Source organism: Dermochelys coriacea, chromosome 11 (assembly GCF_009764565.3).
Source record: "Dermochelys coriacea isolate rDerCor1 chromosome 11, rDerCor1.pri.v4, whole genome shotgun sequence".
In the NCBI taxonomy this organism is placed as follows: Eukaryota; Metazoa; Chordata; order Testudines; family Dermochelyidae; genus Dermochelys; species Dermochelys coriacea.
Window position 1 is genome coordinate 28,353,311 of NC_050078.2, and position 21,259 is coordinate 28,374,569.

The window sequence follows — 21,259 nt, forward strand, 5'->3', positions numbered from 1 at the left end:
TTGAGATCATTAAAATAAGCAATGCCAAAAAAAAAAGATATGCAGGAAATAATTAAAAGAAGATTCATACTAACCTCACTGTTAATATAATCAGCATGCTTAGCTTCAACAATAGGGATGTACTCTGAAGGCAAAGTGTAGCCTATGGCCTTACCAGTTTCCCATGAATGCTTATATCTTTTCTAGACAAAGAAAACATATATAGATTTTGATTAAATGTACAGTATATTTTCCAGTAAACATACCCACATTAACAAAATATGTAGAGTCAGCTTCTTCCCCTCTTACTGAGCAGTACCTTACTCCACAAATGGCCCCACTGAAGTCAGTGGGATCACTCACCAAGTAAGGTGTTTCTCAGTGTGAATAATGGATCATAATCTCTGTCCCAATACAACAAAGCACTTGAGCACAAGCTTAACTTTGCGTCATACTTGAGTAACAATGCTTTCCTGATTTGGGGCTATGGCCTCTAATCTTTATATCCTCCTTTCATAATTTAAATGGGAAGCCTGGTATAAAAGCACTACCTGGAATCGGAAAAGATGTATATCCAGATGTATGCCTCACAAACCTGCAAACCTGCCAAGTCCTATCATTAGTATTTATTTATGGTAGCCCCCACTCTGTGGCAGGCGTTTTCCAAACAGATGTTTAACATGTGTTAAATACGATAAACATAATTTAGGGCTAGACTGTAAAATCTTTACTCATATCGATGAGCAATTACTGACCCTGGCAGGTATAGTTACTCACCCATTAAAGTTAATGGGACTACTCACATGAGTAACTGCTCAGCAATGTGAATAAAGGGTTCACAGTCTGGCCTTTAAGCAGTAAATAAAACTAAGTTTCATCAGTAATATTTCCAGATGTTCACAAAATCTGAAACATTTTTCTACATGCAAAATATGTGTAATAATAATACATATTGCCGGTGTAGAGCACTTTTCATTAGTAGATCTCAAAGCACTCTACAAAGGAAGGTAAGTATAGATGGGACACAGAAGGGAAGTTACTAGCCCAAGGTAACTCAGAAGGCCAGTAGGAAAAAGTCAGGAATAGAACTCAGGTTTCCTTAGTTCCAGTCCAGTGCTCTATCCACTGGGCAATTACAGTTAACATTAATATATAATAAAATTAAGTTTAGTCAGTTAGATATGCTGTTTACCAAATCTTACATCGCTATAGAGCTTAGACATCTCTCTGGTATGGTTCAATGCTGGAGTGTCATCAGAACCAATGAAGTGGCCTCTATCAAGGTTAAATGTTTCTTTGTATTTCAACTAAAGAAGAAAATAAAGACTGTGTTAATGACTTTTAGGAAATGAATTAGTTGATTGGTCTGCTCGTGAGAAACAAGCATTTACACCCATTTGCACTACCTTATCTGAATTATGTTATATAGTGCATACCAGTCACTCTGGAACATAGGTAAGTATCATCATAATGGTTCATCAGAAAATTCATACATTACTCTAAGGATATGAAAACTCTGGATCTGCAGAAATATTTTTGTAGGTGTTCTGTAAATTAAGCCAGTGTCCTATACTGGCTTCACCTAGAACAGATTAATTAACACCTAGATTAATTTTTTAAAATAATTTAAGCAAAATGTATAGAGACTATGATTATTGGAGACCTTAAATGCAAAATGTAATGGTACAGTAATATTGTGTTGCTCACTTATTTAACACTTTTACCAAACAAAACTGTTGCATTAATATATTAACTGTAGACCCCATTCTAGCAGTAATAATCAAGCCATCTAATAATTTTGCTAATACATTATTATAGTTTCCAAAAAAATAATGCTTACATCACTCTGATTGACAGAGTTGATCTTCGCCAAAACAACATCTGGAGTATCAACCACACTTGTGAAATGGGAATAGTTATCAAGGGCTTCTTTCGTATAGGCTCTCTGCAAAAAGAGTTGACAAAATCTTCTTTAAATACCATGCACTGGAAATAGGAGGGAAACTTGCATTTGTGAAAACTTTCACTCACCTTATTTATTAACTCTTGGGCTTTCTTAACTTTCCTATGTTCCACTGAATCCAAAGGAATCCACCCACAACCCCGGATCCATTCCAGATCAGATTTATAGATATTCTGAAAACAAATGCAAAGAAATACACATATTAGATAGACAAAAGCATGAGTTAAACTAAAGAGAATCTTTCGGTTTTTTAAGTTTACATGGTACAGGCCATATACATAAACCCGCAAAGAATCAAAATCATGTAATATAAATAAGGGGACTCACTTACATCACTCTGTAGATCATAGGCCTTCCTTGCCTGGATGCAATCATTCTGGTCAGGGTGACACGTCCACTCGTGCAGGTGTTGCCGATAATCAATATCACTGACCAATGTCTGGCATTCCTTGGCCGCCAAAACTGATATCATATCCGCAGGAATGTTAATATTGGACTTTGATTTGTGATAAGCTGATTTGTACAATCTGTCATTCTGGATCTTGCCTGCATGCTCATACCACACCAGCTTGGGATCATCTCTCATACTGGGAACACCAACATAGTGACCTCTGTGATTAACATACTCAGCTTTATATTGCAGCTAGCAAGGCAGGAGAAAAGATATTTAAATGTTAGCACTGAATACAGACCTCAACACAACTGAACCTTTTTCTTCTCTTTCTATCCTGTAAAATCTATGCTTTCTTTAACATCAGGAATAAATGGAACCCTATTATATAGGCAATGTGCTGCTAATTACATCTCAATTTTCAGTACATTACAAGATACATATACTATAGGATGAGGTGAGTGATAATGTTAGGATATATATTCCTTCCTCTTTAATGGCAATGCTACCATCTAGCTTAATTTTCTGCCACATTTTAAACAGGGGATACAGCAACTTCTTCAGCACAACTAGAACACCCTGCAATTACTTTGCTCACAATTGCATATAATCATAGCTTTATAAATAGCTTGAAAAAAAGAATTTGAAAATTGCATCAATAGTTTGCCAAGCTGTATTTAAAATTCTACTCTGAGCAATGTTACTTATTTTATTTAGAAATGTGCATATTCAGCTATCGACAAGCAATCACATAATTGAGTATGTGTTCTATGCCAAAATACTTGAGGTGTATTTGATTTTACAGAGTGTTCATGACAAAGTCTCTTGTACTCCTAAAGATGGTCAGCAGAATTCCACCCATTGCACTACAGGAAAGGGTGTATGGGGAAAAGGATAGCATCTCTTTAAGGAACAGGTTGGAATCTACAACCTGGAGATCATCACGGAGGCTCCTCCCTGAAGGGCTCAATTATATAAATAAGAGCAGGAGGGAGAGAGGAGTAGAAGCCAGACAGACTGTAGTCAGTGGCAGTTGCTCTCTCAGGCACCAGGAGACAAGCCTAACCTGACTCAGAGAATTGGGTGAGGATTGTAAATTTGGGGAACCTAAATCTGGGGCTGATGAACTGTTTATTAGAAGGGACCATGGTGTTTGGTTAATGTGTGTTGGCTTCTCCTGGCCCTGGACTGAATCTCCGGCTGCTCTACTTGGAGAAATTAAGGTGGGGCAAACCTGCAGTGCCACAACAGGCCCTCACCTTTACACATTATTACAGCATTCGCTATTCTCTTGGACCAGACTTGAGACCGTTACCTATGTTGACTTAAAGGGGACTATTCATGGAGTAAGGTGACAAGGCGAGTAAGTGTATCAGAATCTGGCCCTTAGCCAGCAATACCTCTATATTAAATAAAACAAGGTTGATACTAGAGACAGCTAGAGGGCAGTGGCCTGGAGAAGGTCACTGAAACAAAGCTAGGGGTTGGCTCCCACTGAAGCCTTTTGAATATAAACTGTTGAGGTTGCGGGTTTGCAGGTCCCAAGCAGTCTCCTGCTGAAGTCACGTGATTACCTCACTTTGGACATCACCAGAGTGCTTGGCATGACGAAGCTGCACAGCATCAGGAGGTAAAATATAACCAGTAGATTTCACTTTTTCCCAGCTTTCCTTGTATAGGTTCTGTAGGAAATAAAACATGAAAGAAAGTTAAAACCAAGAATAAAATCACTATAACCATCACTCCTTCTGTCAATATGTAACCATATAAAATATTAGAAGCTGAGATCATGACTCCACAACATTCTTAGAAAGACAATCAGTCCAAATATTATACATTCTCCTAGTAAGTTATTAATGTGACTCCAAATTGTCAAAAAGAAAAGGAGTACCCGTGGCACCTTAGAGACTTGCGAATACAGACTAACACGGCTGCTACTCTGAAACCTCCAAATTGTCAGATGATCAAGTATTTCCAGATGGTTAACACATACCTGATTAAGAATTCTGGCTACCTCTCGGGCCATTTCTTGCTGTGGCGTGTCTGTTAGAGTATAATTTGACTTGATGGCATTCCAGTCTTGGTGGTATTTAATCTGCAAAAAAGGATTTATGGAATAAATGAATTATAAGGTCATCACAACATTTAGAAAATATAACATCAAGACCACAATTATACATATGAAATGATTTATAAGGATTATTATTGTCGACATTTTCAGGCCCAAATCCACACAAGACACCCAACCACACAGAGAGTCATTAAAAAATGGAGAAAGTTATGTGGGAAAGGCAACTCCAGGATCATGGTCCAAAGCCATGTACCTTTGGAGGCATGTTCCAATTTGTACTGGTGCAGGAAATAAAATGCTGATATTGGCCTATTCTCTTCCAGTGAGAGGCACATTGAATAAAAGTTGCATGGACTCATATGCTGGCCTTCAAAACTGTCAGAAAAAATGACATTCTGCCTTTCACATAACTTATTCTAGCCATAAAATGCCAGTTTCTGTCCCGGCTGGTGAAGGGACTGTTGAGTTTCTCATATTGCAAAGTTCACAATGGTTGGGAGGGATCACTCTTCCTCAGAAGCTAGTGCCTTTCTGCACAAAGTAAGTGGATGAGTTCAACAATACTCACATTAGTCCCACAAATTCAAGGAATCCACAGGTATTGAGCCAGAACGAGGTCTTTTTTCCTTTTTAAGACAAAGTCTTGAAGATGCATTTAATAGCCCGAAAATAAACCAATATACTTACATCACTCTGAATTTCACCACTGTGTTTTGCCGTGATATAATCAACCCTGTCAGCCACTGGAGTAAACTTGAGAGTTTCAGCTTTTGTGCGGTACTTTCTCTGTAAAAGGGCAAAACAATGGAATTATAATAAAATTGTATTACAGTACCTTCTATCCAGATAGAACAATTCCATTTAGAGAGAGAGAAAGAAAAGCTACATGGAAGACCAGAATTAATTTACTAGCCAATGCAAGACAAATATAGTGGAAAGTTCCAGCTTTTTATTACAAAATTTACAGTAAAAGTAAAATGTTGATACATTTGCAAATTACAAATACATGCAGTTAGTAACATACTTGTGAATATTTAACACTTATACTTAATAATTACCTCATCCAGGAGATCTTGGACATGCTTGACATGGTTGATTCCAACAGAGTCATTTGGCATCCACCCAATTCCACGTAGCCATTCCAAATCAGATTTGTAAACAGCCTGTGGAGACAAAACAGAATCCATGTCTTTAGTTTGAGTTTGACATTGCTTGACACAGTTAGTTTCATAAATAATAGGTTTGACCCTGCTCGTCTTTCACTTCCATTGCTTTCACGGTGAACACTATTGGGCTTAATACCAATGTGATCTCTAAGTTCACCATACTTTAAACGTGGTATTAAGTCCAGTAAGCAATTAAGTTATACCAAGTTCCATAATCTATTTCACCAATTACTTATATGTAGTGTTCTTTGATAGTGTTCTGTCTTTTACCATTCAAACCAGAGAAGCTAAATATTAACCATCTGTACCCTAAATATGTTTTTATTGTAAAAATTTAATTCATATGAGATCAATATAATTTTTATTAGATGGCTTTAAATGTCTAGACACTGGCTGTCCATGGCACCAAAGCAATGCATGTAATGACCAATAAATGCACAAGATTAACTGTATTCCCTTAGTTTATACTTTCCAAATTATAACAGTAATATGGCACCCCAGGTAGAAATAAAGACAACTTCAAAGCAACTCTTGTATTTCTCAAATGGTAAACTTCTTTCTGCCTTTGCATTTATACAATATAAGACCATCTCATACATCTATTGCTTTGCTCACTCAGCAATTATCTAGTTTTTATATCTTACTGCTTAATTATTGTATGTAGGGTAGCTGTAGCCATGTCAGTCCAAGGATATTGGAGAAGTGGCTCAAAAAGCTTGTCTCTTTCATCAACTGAAGTTGGTCCAATAAAAGATATTACCTTGCCCTTTCATTTTAAAATTAATGCATTTATATTTACAGAATTACAGTGCCTGTGACCCAATGTTTATCTCAAGTATTGTGCTTGTCTGTGTTTGAATGTCACATCTTTTATGGACCCCGTCTTTTAGTTTATTTGGTAAAGAGCTATATATACTTATGTGCTACAGTAGTAATAATAATGACATAAAATTATATATCTACTAATAAAACACCCAATCTAACTCCAACTCAATTCAGTAGAAAAATTCTTGTCGACTTCAGTTAGAGCTGGAGTAGACCAATGTAGAGAAGGCAATATTACAGAAGACAAAATATGAATATTTGTTAACTCACATCACTTTGTAGTTGATAGGCTTTCTTAGCCTGTATGACATCATTCTGATCTGGCAAACATGTCCACCGATGCAAGTAATTACGGTAATCAATATCACTGACCAAAGTCTGACATTTTTTGGCGGCCACAATGGGAAGCATGTCCACTGGTATAGTGCACTTTGTCTTCCACTTCTGAAAGTGTTTCCGGTATTCTAGGTCACTATGAAGCTTGGCTGCATGTAGGGCCCATCGTATTTTGTTATCTTCTCTTGCACTTGGAGTCCCAACATAGTGTCCTCTCTGCTTCTCATGATCTAATTTGTATTTATACTGGATACAGAGCAAAGACCACCATGTAAATTACTAACATTTCTGAGGCTTTAGAAATGGATGTGAAAATCTAGAAATGCCCTCTTTCCATACTTACATCACTGGCAATTTCTCTTGAGGCTTTGGCTGATTTAATTGGGATGGCATCTGCCCTAAAATCACAGCTCATCTTCACTTCATCCCAAGCTTCTTTATATAGTTTCTGTGAAGAAAGAAAATTAGCCCATCATTTTTCTAGTACTTTCACATTAGCAATCAATGAAACAATTGTGCATTTAAAGTAGTCACATTAAAAAAAATTTCACTGTCACTTATGCTCATGCATTGTTCAGCCCAGCTCTGAAGTAAATGAAGTCTCCTGTTCTTTTACTGCAAATACAATGCAGTGCTTCCAGTACTCTGAAGGTATAGCTTAAGGAACTGCAATCAACACTGAACTAAAGTGAGTTTGTAAAAATTTAGGAGAAGTTTGTAAGTGCTAGCAATTTTCTTAATTCAATAAAATATGTGGCTTCAATAATGCATTGTATTGCTAATATTTAATGTGATAGCAGGAAATTATCATGGGTAGCATCATTAAATATTCAAAAAATTGTCTAAATACTTGAAAAATTATATTCATAGTGGGGAGATGTTCAAAGCATTGCATGAGGATTGAACCTGTGACTCTCCCGCTGACTTCAGTGGGTATTCACACGACTAAATCATGTGTTTTGAAAATACTGTACAATCTTAAAATTCAGAAGATACAGATAACAACTTATAGATACTAAGAAATCCTATAGATATACTTACATTGCTAACATGAATAGCATTCGCCTTGGCTAGGTTGATTTCAGGTGTGTCTGGCATCACATGGATCGTAGTCTTGGCCTTGTCCCAAGCTTCTCTGTATTTGGACTATGAAAATAAAAAATGGTGAGATGACATACATTGTGAATATGTCAGTCCTTTTGTATAACTTCACAACACAGTGGGCCAAAAATCCACCCAGAATTATGAACACTAAAAGTAAACTTTTGGAATGCTTCTAAGGTTAACTTAAAATACAAATAATTAGTTTAACATTTTAGTAGCGAGGTTTTCTTTAATTATATATTGCACTGAAATAATTTTATATTATAAGCATGAAATAACATACGAGGCTGATTTGCACAGCATTAGTCTTAGCAAGGAGAACATCTGGAGTGTCAACAATATTGGTGTATTTCAAACTTTCTACAGGTGTGCGGTACATCTTTTCACTCAGGATGTCCTGGGCATTCTTCACTCTCTTCACTTCCACAGAGCCACTTGGCATCCATCCAATGCCACGCAGCCATTCCAGGTCAGATTTATACAAGGCCTGTGACAGATAAGGTCAGAGAGGAACATAACTGTCATACGTAATACCTTCATTACTTTAATCTATACTAAATAATGTAGATGGGTAGGAAAATACTAAACACTCTAGAGCTGGAGACAGAACTCCCTTTTATTGACTTTTATATAAAGTTATTTTATACTATTGACAGGGTAGATTGGTTTAAACCAAAGTGATTTTAAGTCAGTGATTTTAAATCACCAAGTGGAAAACCTCAATTTAAATAATCGATTTTAATCAACTTTTCCATTTGTCTTTCAACTATTATCTAAAGAAAGGTACATTCTCATTAACTGATATAACCATTCAAACATGTTGATTTACAACTAAATAGAGCCTTTACACTAGATTTGGAACATCTTTTTGCTACCTGCGAGTGTACACTATAACTATGTACATTTATTTAAGCAGTTATATCTTAACATTTTCAGATTCTTAAAAATTTTACATTTTTAGTATGTTAGAAAATGATGAATGATATATTGCTTGATTACTAGATAATTAACTTTTTGCTCATGATTTGTGTCAAGCTGCATTAGAATGGTAACTGGAATTTAATTAAACACATAAAAGAGCATATAAAATTTATTTTTATTCAACAAAACAACCTTAGATGTCATGTAAATAACCTTTTCATATCAAAAAATGTTTCACATTTATAACTAAATGATTTATTAAACAGAGGAATTAACTGCAGTCAGTGAATTAAACTGATTACTTCAGGTCAGCCTGGGAAAATTTTCAAATATGCCTGGGTGCCCTACAGGATCAAGTCCTTAATACACTACATGACCTCTTGTGCCAAATTTATAAAGCTTGACCTCAAAAGTTACATACTTTCCCCCTGATTATTTCTTTATATAAAAAAGTTGTCTTTAACTCAAAGTTTTTGATAGTATTTCACGGACTCAGCATATTCATTATTCATATATATGTTTTAAGAGATTATAAATTTAGGCCTTAATATATTTTGTATTAAATTCAGATTTCATTTTAAACAGGTGTATTTTTAAAACAATATACCTACTATAATTTAACAACAAAATCAAAAAATCCAATTTAAATTTACAAAATCATTGATTTTTATCGACCCTGCGGTAATATACCGCAATGCAAGGATCAGAATTTGTGTAGTTTGCCTCCCAGATATGCACTTAGTTAGAATGGTGGGCAGAAACAGCTTCTGAGAAGAGGGTTTTTGTCATGTCTCTCTCAAGTGACCATATGCTGTATGGATGATGAGCTTATCTAGAGGGAAAGCCCTCACAATGCAAGACCTATGAAGGTGGTTAGTGAAATAAAAAGGTACTCAGAGTCCTCTCCTCAATATGTTCGTAACTTAGCTTTGAACAACCACCATTATAATTTACCAGCCCAGCTGCAAAAACTATTTTCCCGCCTATCACCATATTATTGGATGAAAAGGAATAAACTAATGATGTTTGCAGAATAGAGGGCCTGGAGCCAGCCAACATAACCTTAAAAGTAGCTGAGGAGTGGGTGAAGCCAGACAGGAGATGTATTGATCCAGATTCCAGAATATGCTGATTTGAAATGTAAACCTCACCTGGGGTAAAATATTCCCTCTGGTGCAGCTAGTCACATGTACACTGAGGGTTTACACTGAATTCCCTATGCTCATAAAGGGAATCAGTCACATTATTTCACCCATTTTATGGATGGCAAATTCAAGCAAAGAGAGGTCAACTGATCCATGGACTATCACACAGCAGGCCAGACCTGGAACCCAGCAACAATGACTCCTAGTTTCTTACACACACTCCCTGTTTTCTTACAAATGTATTTCATGGACATTCCAAAAGTGGATATAAACTGGACTGGTAACGGATGCTGCAACAGCATCATGATCCCTCTGTAGTGAAGAGTTCATTGATGACACATAATTACTAAGGCCCAAAAGAAACGCTTCAAAGAAAGCATACAAATCCTTGTCAGTCTTCACACCACATTCCCCCACCTATAGGCACAAATTCAGTAGAAATGTACTAATGCATACAAAAACACAACAGCGTTAGCAAGGCAACTGTTCGAGTATTTAAAAGTAGCCACTGATAAGCACTGTGGGAATTCACAACTAGGACCCACATTTGGAAAAAAAAATGAATACAACCACTGAAGAGCTGGTGAAGGAAGGAGAAACTGCAGAAAGCATTGGGGTGGGCAAATCCCCCATGGTTATCATCATGTCACCTTGATGTGACTACAGAGCCTTATATCTCAACAGTTATTAATGTGGCATCCACCACTTGTATATACACTCCTACTTACATCACTCTGTAGCTCATAGGCCTTCCTTGCCTGGATCACATCATTCTGGTCTGGCAGACATGTCCACTGGTGCAAATACTGGCGGTAGTCAACATCACTCGCTAAAAATTGGCCTTCCTTGGCTGCATAGACAGAAATCATATCAACTGGTATGTTGATCTTAGCCTTCGAACTGTGATAAGCCTTCCTATACTCTCTGTCATTCTGCATTTTCATTACATGTGCAGCCCATGCCAATTTGGGATCTTCCTCTGCAGTTCGGCATCCAATATAGTGGCCTTTCTGTTTCTCGTGGGTTTCCTTGTATTTGTACTAATAAACATAGAAAGAAAACATTAGCAGAAATAGTCATGAATTGCCAGTCTACATGTTCTAAAGCATCTACTGTTTATGAGTGCCCAACTTGGGAACACATAAAGGATTTTAAAGGATACTAGATCAGCACTTCTGAAATTCGGGTCCACTGTACAGTGTCTGACGTTGAGTCCCCAAAAACTGATTCCCCAAATCACAAATAACTCTGGAAAATGTGGTCCATTTAACTTAACAGTTTAAAACCATGATAAAAGAAAAATATTTCAGAATTCTCTCACTAGTTACAATACACAGTTATTCCAATTGCTTGGTAAGGTTTATAAGCACTGCTACATTTTAGATTTTAACAGAAATGTTAACATCAGTAATGACAAAAATAATACCCTTGAATTATGTATTGGGAGCAGCAGAAATATAGTCTGTACCAATTACTGCAAATTTTGGGGGATAAAAGTTTACAGTGTATTGCAAAATAGATCTCTGAAGCTCTACTGAAACTACTTTGATACAACAAATACAAAATACAATCTTCTGTTATCATTAATTTTCTACCAGTAGCAAATTTTAAGTTCTACTAGAAAGAGAGGGTCAAGACAGGATTTAAAATAATGCAAATATACAAGACAGCATGCTGTTCATATATGAATACACAACAGCTTTGAATTGAGCTTAACTAGCTACACAGTTGTCTGCTGTGTTTGATATGAGGATGAATAGGCATGGCCTTTCATAGAAATGAAAGAGAAGGAACAGAGATCGTACCTCACTAGCAATGTCTCTGGAAGCCCTGGCATGTTTGATAGAAATGGCATCGGCTCTTAAGTCATAATCTTTCATCTTGGCATCTTCCCAGGCTTGCTGATAATGTTTCTGTAATCAAAATCAAAGACACAATTTTAGAATTCATTTTTCTCATAAATTATATTTTCCTTAGATTTATAGCATGGCTGTTTTCATTTGTTCCTTACAGTTTTGTGGGTTATCTAAATTATTCCTATCCCTTTAACTGATAATTACTGCACACATGTAATGATTAATTATATAGGTCCCAAATCTGTATTCACAGAGTTCTGTGCCCATCTGCAGTCCCACTGACTTCAGTGAGACTCTATAGGTAGAAGGATTCCCCCCACACACCATATTGCAGGAACGTGGCCATAGATGCAGCATATCAGATCCATTCAAACTATGGGTCTTGTCCAAAGCCTAATGAGTCCAAAGAGTCTCATTTTCTTCAATGGTCTTTGGATTATGCCTTATATTAGACCCACAGAGAAGTCACTGATCAAAAACCTCATTAGAAGTTTTGCTGTATTTATAGACTCACAGACTTTAAGGCCAGAAGGGGCCATCATGATCATCTAGTTTGACCTCTTGCATATTGCAGGCCACAGAATGTCACCCACCCACTCCTGCAATAGGCCCATAACCTCTGGCACTTCTGCTGAAAACTTAACGTTTAATATGCTCTTATAAATTACTGTAGTGCAATCAATATTAAAAGATTTTACTGTAATATTACCATTAAAAAGAAAACAAATCAAGGAAGTTGAAAATAAAAACCATGTAAGAATAATGTTAGGTGTCCAAATGAGGCTGCAAGAAGCAACAATATTCAAAGGAACTTAATTAGTATATAAGATGGAAACAAAAGAATGAAGTGTTCTCCCATTCTTCTAAAGATAGGCAATTTTCTGGGCCTCCAAGCCCAAGAATGTCATTGATTTTTTCTTCATGGTAGGTGAGTCTAAAATATCTTGGTCAAACCCGCAAGTTCCCCTTTGGAAGTTGTCAGAAAGAGGACAATTTATGCAAAACCAATGTGCTTATCTTTATGGATACTATTTTGTTTTCCTTATCTACACATGATGTATTAAACCAGACAAAGAAGATTATGCTGTACATACTGTACTGATAGGCTCTATTTGAAAATAATAGACAGACAGGCAACGAGTACATATTTTAGCTGCTGGAGTAAGTTGGTGAACCTCCACTGGCGTCAAAGAAAAAGGTAAGAGAGGAAAGAACACCACGGACTCCAGATTAATGAATCTGGCCCATTGTGTGTCATGAACATTGGGCTCATTAACCATGTATTAGGCTTAAACAAATCATAATTCTTCATCTACATTCTAAAATACAAAACAATTCAAAAAATAAAATTAGTATATCTACGTTTATGTCAGAACCAGGCAGTTCATAATAAGAGTTCTAAAATAGGGCAGGCTAAAATAGCTGCGTATGACAATGTTCATTTCAATAACACTACGTATTTTTTACTTAAACATCTTACGTTGCTGACGTTCAGAGCATTGACTTTGGACTGCAGCATGACAGGCGTATCAGCAGGAAGGGTGAACTGTGTCTTCTCTTTATCCCAGATTTTACGATACAGAGGCTAATGAGAAAGTAAAGACAGCATTATTCAATTACAGTGTGAAAGATGCTGTACTATATTATTTTCAAATTAATTGATCTCATGGTATAAGCTATAATATATATTACTGTTCTCTTTTGATGTGTTTTTAACACAACAGAAAGATCCACAAAACTATCAGCATGAATATAGAAAATATATGGTTATATAAGGGCCATCTTACCTCACTGATCTGCAGAGCATTGATTTTAGCCAAGACAATTGGTGGGGGGTCAACTACACTGGTAAATTTTAATTCGTCTGGCCGCTGACGGTATAATCTGTCATTCATGAGTTCCTGTGCTTTCTTCACTCTAGTCACATCCACACAACCTTGGGTCAACCAGCCAGTGCCACGCAGCCATTCCAGGTCTGACTTGTACACATTCTACAAACAAAATTGTTCTGTTAGTTATATAGGGCAGGAATGGGAGTTTATTGTCGGTGCCTAGTAAGGTAGTGTATTACACTGTTCCAGGAGCAGATCAAACAGAGAGCTGTAACTCTCATTGTCACAATTTCCTCTTGGATTCCCCTTTACTTTAGGGAAGACCTAATCTGCTATCTGTATAAACTAACACAGATACGCTGGCCAGTGAATCTGGGGGAAGAATGGAATTAAGGCTCCACCCAGTCTTTTTCCCTGCCTGCCTACTAAATTAGAAAAGAGGTAGTGACCCGAAGCAGGCTGCTCTCTCCCTCCCTCCGTCTACCATGCTGTGACCAGTGATGGAGATAGTCCTCACAGGGAAATAAGAGAGCACAGGACAAGCCACATTCTTGCCCAAAATAAAGACAAGAGAAAGTCAGACAAGTAGAAAAATAAATTGTATTTGTACTCTCTTAGTTTAAACTAAATGAATTATATCACCAGCTTTTATTTCTGCTACATATTTACCCTGAAGGGAACAGCACAACAAAAATAGTTGTTTTGGTCTTAAATCCACCCCATAATGTTCAGTGATGCTTTTTATGTGACACCTTCCTTTAAAGGTCCTTGCCCTAAATGAATGCCTCTGGCACACCCCGCTTTGCAAAAGATAAAAAGCATCCAAGTGAACCATAAAGTGCTAGAAAATGTCAGACAGAAGAAGGGGAAACATTTTTTAAATTGTAAAAATATTCCTATGGTAAATGCCTGGCAAATCATTCACCACATATTTCTGTCTTTAAAGGTTAAAATCTAGTGTGAGTTTGGGTATCCTTTTCCTAGACAAAATGTATTTCTCGGAAATTATTATGTACTATACTGATATACTCACATCACTCTGTAACTCATATGCCTTCTTAGCTTGTATCACATCATTCTGGTCTGGAAGACATGTCCACTGATGCAGGTAATTGCGATAATCAACATCACTGACCAGTGTCTGACATTTCTTAGCCTGCACAATTCCCAGCATATCCACTGGGCTACTGTATTTGGTCTTCGATTTCTCAAAATATTTTTTGTACTCTCTGTCACTCTGGATCTTGCCCGCATGAATGGACCACACCAACTTGGGATCGTCCTGAAGGCTTTGGAATCCCACATAGTGGCCTAATTGCTGGCGGTAACCTGTTTTGTATTTGTACTAATCATGCATTTGTAAAAAACAGAAGTAAAAGAAATAAAAGTAAATGAGCATCATCAGGCATCTAAATATGTACAAATGTTTCTGCAACTGAAGTTTAAAGTGTCTATGTTTTGTTTCAGTTGTTAAGATGTAAGTAAACTAAAAGGATTGTTTCTTTACAAGCCTCTCATTAAAGGCCAGATCCTGCTTCCATTGAAGTCAATGGGAATCTTTCAGCTGACTTCAGCAGAAGTTGGATCAGGTCCTAATTGCTGTAGGCTAGCTCTACATGTATTTTATGGAAAGAAGCACATATTAAAAATATTTTTCCACCATGTTTCCGATCCAAAAGTTTCAGAGGGTTGGAGAAGCACCCAAAAATTCTGATTTCATTTCAGGACTTTACCTGAGCCTCTGCAAAACAGAGCAGAAATATTTAGCTACCTGAACTATTTCCAAAATAATTCAATCAACTCTCACTATTACGTAGTCACTGGTGGCTTATGATCTACTTAAATTGACCATACTTAGAGTGAAACTGCTATTATTTGACATTTTAAAAATCCTTATAACAAGCAACTAAGATTATAAATAATATAAAATATACTACTCATTGTTAGAACCCTATGCATAGTTTTAAAACAACATTTTTTGAATTGGCTATTGATATAAATAAATTTGTAGTGCTTTTAATAAGAACACTACATTAGCTTTACCCAGAATAAATAAATAAGATGTGAGACTGTACCTCACTAGCAATGTCTCTAGAAGCCTTGGCATGTGTTATTTCAATGGCATCAGCTCTTAAGTCATAACCTTTTTCCTTGGCTTCTTCCCAGCTTAGTTGATACAGTTTCTGTAAATGAAATGAATATGTGAATATACACAGACAAATTATGAAAAATATTTACACTGACAGTAATCAATATAAATTCAGTTCAAATTACTCATAATGGAATATAAAATGTGTATACATGATCATAGTCAGTATAGTTTTAAAATTTATTAAAAAATCCCCTTTAAAATCCAATCTATTCCTCTATGTGGATCACTTTCACAGTTGCCTCTGAGGGAGCATAAGTTATGGTTACCGAAGGTTTACTTGTGCTAAAATACATTTACTGAGACACATTTGGCCCTAAGTGAAAAGAAAGAATCTATCCAAAGACTAAATCATTAAGACTAAGGCTTATAGATTAAGCCCAAAACTGATAAAAGCTCTTTAATCACTGATGTTTCCCTTTTATATGGTACGAAGTTACCTTCTTCCCAAAAGTTCTGATTCAGTTAATATGTGGTAATTTGGGTACAATGATCCCAGCTTATTCATCAACATAACAAGAATTATCTCTCACAAGTTAATTCATTTGGAATTTAGATATTTATTTTAGCTATTTATATGGTTTCTAATGGAGCAGGTTTTGAGCTTTGAATACATTAGAATATACATGTCAGACCATGGCCTGAGTTTTTACTTTAATATCTTACCTTACTGATGTTCATAGCATTGAGTCTGGACTGCAATATCTCAGGGGTATCAGAAGGAAGGGTAAACTGGGTCTTCTCTTTATCCCAAACCTCCCGATATAAAGCCTAAGGACAAAGGAATCACAGAGATATTTAGTACAATCTTGAGAAATTTATCTTTACCATTTCTGATATATATATGATCTCATCTTGGACAATTGGTCCAGCTCCCATTGAATCCAATGGCAAAACTCCCACTGATCCAATGTAAACAGGACTATGTATTTTTTTTTTACTGAAATCGAACAAAGACATCAGGTCTAAATTAAGCCTTTTTAGATTCTGAATAATCTCCTTTTGTTTAATTCATTTCCCCCAAAAAATGTTCCTCTCAAAAGTTTTCCCTCATTCTCCAATTCACACTTGATTGGGAAGTAGATTCATCCACTCTTTGGCATAGCTGTACTGTGAAGGACAAGACTAGCTATTCAGTTTTAAACTATATGTATTATGTATTGGGTTTGATGGGTTGCTTTTGGCAGGATCCTCTTCTAATTGAGGTGTTTGCTTTATTTAATGTGTTTAAATAAATAAACTTAGTCATTTTGTTCACAAGGGGAAGCACTGTAGTTATTTTAAAAATTCATTTTATACACTATTTTATATTACTTATAAATATAACACTTTAAAGTGGAAAGACAGTTTTATGCAATAGAGAAACTATAAACTGCTCAATCTTCCTTCTTGAAGGTTTATTCCAGTTCACTTCCATATTAATAGAAAGACTCTCATTGATTTCAGTGAGAGAGAGATTTCACTCTAAATGCAGGGGGAGATAGTCAGAACTATGGTCTGGAACTGGAAGATTGTTTTAATAAGTGTTTCATTATTTGTTTGAAATAAATACTGTGCAATGATTTGCATTCCTTATCAGTGACAGGGTTTCACATTACCTTGTTTATTCCTTGATCAATAGTTACTGGGGAATGCCTCCTTCTAAAACCCTGAAAGTCCCTGGCAGCTCGAATTCTATATAAAACATACTGTTTTTTATTAAATAATAAAACACAAGCACATTTCTTACACCACTCTGATTCAGAGCATTAGTCTTCGCCAGCACAATCTCTGGTGTGTCAACAATGCTGGTGAATTTCAATTCATCTGGTCGCGTTCGATACAATCTGTTATTCAGGAGCTCTTGGGCTTTCTTCACTCTATCCACATCTACTGAGCCATCTGGCATCCAGCCAATGCCACGCAGCCATTCCAGGTCTGACTTGTACACATTCTACAAACAAACATAATTATATTATTAATTATATATGGCTAAAATGTGAGTTTATTCTCAGTGCACTGCAAGGAGGCACTCTGCACTGCCCAAAGAGTAAACCACAACGGGAACTGACTGTCACATAGCAAAGCCAGGACCGCAATCAAGTAACCCTGACTCTTAGTCTCTTGAAACACTCCCCGGTGTCTTACAAATGTATTTCATGAACATAGCAAAAGTGGAAATACATAAACTGGACTGGTAACAGATGCTGCATTAGCATCATGATCTCTCTGTAGTGAAGAGTTCATTGATGACACATAATTGCTAAGGCACAAAAGAAATGCTTCAAAGAAAGCATACAAATCCTTGTCAGTCTTCACACCACATTCCCCCACCTATAGGCACAAATTCAGTAGAAATGTACTAATGCATAAAAAAGCACAACAGCGTTAGCAAGGCAACTGTTCGAATATTTAAAAGTAGCCACTGATAAGCACTGTGGCTATTCACAACTAGGACCCACATTTGGAAAAAAAAAATGAATACAACCACTGAAGAGCTGGTGAAGGAAGGAGAAACTGCAGAAAGCGTTAAGGTGGGCAAATCCCCCATGATTATCGTCATGTCACCTTGATGTGACTACAGAGCCTTATATCTCAACAGTTATTAATGTGGCATCCCCCACTTGTATATACACTCCTACTTACATCACTCTGTAGCTCATAGGCCTTTCTTGCCTGAATCACATCATTCTGGTCTGGCAGACATGTCCACTGGTGCAAATACTGATGGTAATCAACGTCACTCACAAATGATTGGCATTGCTTGGCTGCTTGGACAGACACCATATCAACTGGTATATTGACCCTGGCCTTTGAACTATGATAAGCCTTCCTGTACTCTCTGTCATTCTGCATTTTCATTACATGTGCAGCCCATGCCAATTTGGGATCTTCCTTTGCAGTTCGGCATCCGATATAATGGCCTTTCTGTTTCTCGTGGGTTTCCTTGTATTTGTACTAATAAACATAGAAGAAAACATTAGAAGAAATAGTCATGAATTGCCAGTCTACATGTTCTAAAGCAACTACTGTTTTTGAGTGCCCAACTTGGGAACACATAAAGGATTTTAAAGGGTATTAGATCAGCACTTCTGAAATTCAGGTCCACTGTACAGTGTCTGACGTTGGGTCCCCAAAAACTGATTCCCCAAATCACAAATAACTCTGGAAAATGTGGTCCATTTAACTTATCAGTTTAAAACCATGATAAAAGAAAAATATTTCAGAATTCTCTCACTAGTTACAATACACAGTTATTCCAATTCTTGGTAAGGTTTATAAGCACTGCTACATTTTAGATTTTAACAGAAATCTTAACATCAGTAATGACAAAAATAACATCCTTGAATTATGTATTGAGAGCAGCAGAAATATAGTCTGTACCTCAATTACTGCAAATTTTGGGGGATAAAAGTTTACAGTGTATTGCAAAATAGATCTCTGAAGCTCTACTGAAACTCCTTTGATACAACAAATACAAAATACAATCTTCTGTTATCATTAATATTTTACCAGTAGCAAATTTTAAGTCCTACTAGAAAGAGAGGGTCAAGACAGGATTTAAAATAATGCAAATATACAAGACAGCATGCTGTTCATATATGAATACACAACAGCTCTGAATTGAACTTAGCTAGCTACACAGTTGTCTGCTGTGTCTGATATGAGGATGAATAGGCATGGCCTTTCATAGAAATGAAAGAGAAGGAACAGAGATCGTACCTCACTAGCAATGTCTCTGGAAGCCCTGGCATGTTTGATAGAAATGGCATCAGCTCTTAAGTCATAATCTTTCATCTTGGCATCTTCCCAGGCTTGCTGATAATGTTTCTGTAATCAAAATCAAAGACACAATTTTAGAATTCATTTTTCTCATAAATTATATTTTCCTTAGATTTATAGAATGGATGTTTTCATTTGATCCTTACAGTTTTGTGGGTTATCTCCTTAATTGATAATTACTGAACAAAATAATGATTAATTTTATAGGTGCAAACCTGACCTCTGATCCACAGAGTCCTGTGCCTACCTGCAGCCCCATTGACTTCAATGAGACTATATGGACAGAAGGATTCCCCCACACATAGCATATTGCAGGAACGTGGCCATAGATGCAGTATATCAGATCCATTCACACTGTGGGCCTGGTCCAAAGCCTACTGAAGTAATGAAAGGTTCTCATTTTCTTCAATGGTCTTTGGATTATGCCTTGTTTTAGTATCACAGAAAAGTCACTGGTCTATTATCTCATTAGAAATTTTGCTGTATTTTTAATGGAAGCATCTCACACTTTTCCACTGAAACTGTTAAGGTTTAAGATGATCTTCTAAATTAATGCTATCAACATTAAAAGATTTAAAAAGTATTTCGAAACTATGAATTTCATGCAGCTATTAAAAAAACAAATCAAGGAAGTTCAAAATGGAAACCATGTAAGAATAATGCTAGGTGTCCAAATGAAACTAAAAGAAGCAAGAGAATTCAGGGAAACTTAATTGATATTTAAGATGAAAGCCAGTGCTTGATGTGCTTTCATTCATCCAAAGCTAGCCAGTTTTTGTGGGCCACCCATCCCAAGAACATCACTGATATTTGCTGCATGGTATTTTGGCCTATAATATCTTGTTCAAACCCCAAACTTCCCATAGGAAGTTGTCATAAAGAGGACAATTCAGGAAATGGTATATATTAAACTTTAAAATGCCATTGTTTCATTACTTTCTTTTCTTATCAACACATTATATGTTTAACTAGACAGTCAATATGGTGATCTAGATGCTATGGTGATAGGCTCTATTTATGAATAACAAATAGACAAGCAACAAGTCCATGTTTTAGATCCTGAGTCAGAATCACTGCTGTCATAAGTGGGTGACACTCTATTGGCTTCAAAGAACAGAGGGAGAGAGAGAGAGAGGAATGCCACTGACTCCAGATTAATTAATCTGGCCCATTGTGTTTCATGAACATTGGGCTCATTATCCATATTATGCTGCTTAAATGAATCACAATACTTCATCTACATTCTAAAATACAAAACAGTACAAAAAATAAAGATAGTAAATCTGTGCTTATGTCAGGACGTTCATAATAAGTGTTCTGAAATGGGACTGGCTGAAAATGATGCATGTGGCAATGTTCATTTCAATAACACTCCATATTTTTACTTGAAGATCTTACATTGCTGACGTTCAGAGCATTGACTTTGGACTGCAGAATCTGAGGCGTGTCAGCAGGTAGGTTGAACTGTGTCTTCTCTTTGTCCCAGGCTTCACGATAGAGAGGCTAATGAGAAAGTAAAGACCTCATTATTCGAAGTGAGCTGTAGCTCACGAAAGCTTATGCTCTAATAAATTTGTTAGTCTCTAAGGTGCCACAAGTATTCCTTTTCTTAATGTGAAAGATGCTGTACTATGTTACTTTCAAAGTAACTAATCTCATGGTATAAACTTTTATGTATGTTAGAGTTCTCATTTTATGAATTTTTAACACAAGTGAAGGATCCACAAAAATGTCAGCATGAATGCAGAAAACTTATGGT

At 36.4% G+C, this 21,259-nt stretch overlaps 1 protein-coding gene across 1 annotated transcript in view; it reads right to left on the minus strand.

Moving 5' to 3' along the window:
* The window catches only part of NEB (nebulin), a 200,323-nt gene that overhangs the window by 67,929 nt on the left and 111,135 nt on the right, over positions 1-21,259 (minus strand). Inside the window, exons 77-100 of the mRNA XM_038422666.2 lie at positions 20,899-21,003; positions 19,441-19,548; positions 18,364-18,675; positions 17,468-17,671; positions 16,405-16,509; positions 15,665-15,772; positions 14,623-14,934; positions 13,545-13,748; positions 13,238-13,342; positions 11,707-11,814; positions 10,630-10,941; positions 8,119-8,322; positions 7,773-7,877; positions 7,075-7,179; positions 6,666-6,977; positions 5,463-5,567; positions 5,092-5,190; positions 4,327-4,428; positions 3,908-4,015; positions 2,274-2,585; positions 2,011-2,115; positions 1,820-1,924; positions 1,182-1,286; positions 75-182 (exon numbers count right to left, since the gene is read on the minus strand). Coding sequence (XP_038278594.2) covers positions 75-182; positions 1,182-1,286; positions 1,820-1,924; positions 2,011-2,115; positions 2,274-2,585; positions 3,908-4,015; positions 4,327-4,428; positions 5,092-5,190; positions 5,463-5,567; positions 6,666-6,977; positions 7,075-7,179; positions 7,773-7,877; positions 8,119-8,322; positions 10,630-10,941; positions 11,707-11,814; positions 13,238-13,342; positions 13,545-13,748; positions 14,623-14,934; positions 15,665-15,772; positions 16,405-16,509; positions 17,468-17,671; positions 18,364-18,675; positions 19,441-19,548; positions 20,899-21,003 — 3,858 coding nt within the window. The remainder of the gene's footprint in view (positions 1-74; positions 183-1,181; positions 1,287-1,819; positions 1,925-2,010; positions 2,116-2,273; positions 2,586-3,907; positions 4,016-4,326; positions 4,429-5,091; positions 5,191-5,462; positions 5,568-6,665; positions 6,978-7,074; positions 7,180-7,772; positions 7,878-8,118; positions 8,323-10,629; positions 10,942-11,706; positions 11,815-13,237; positions 13,343-13,544; positions 13,749-14,622; positions 14,935-15,664; positions 15,773-16,404; positions 16,510-17,467; positions 17,672-18,363; positions 18,676-19,440; positions 19,549-20,898; positions 21,004-21,259) is intronic.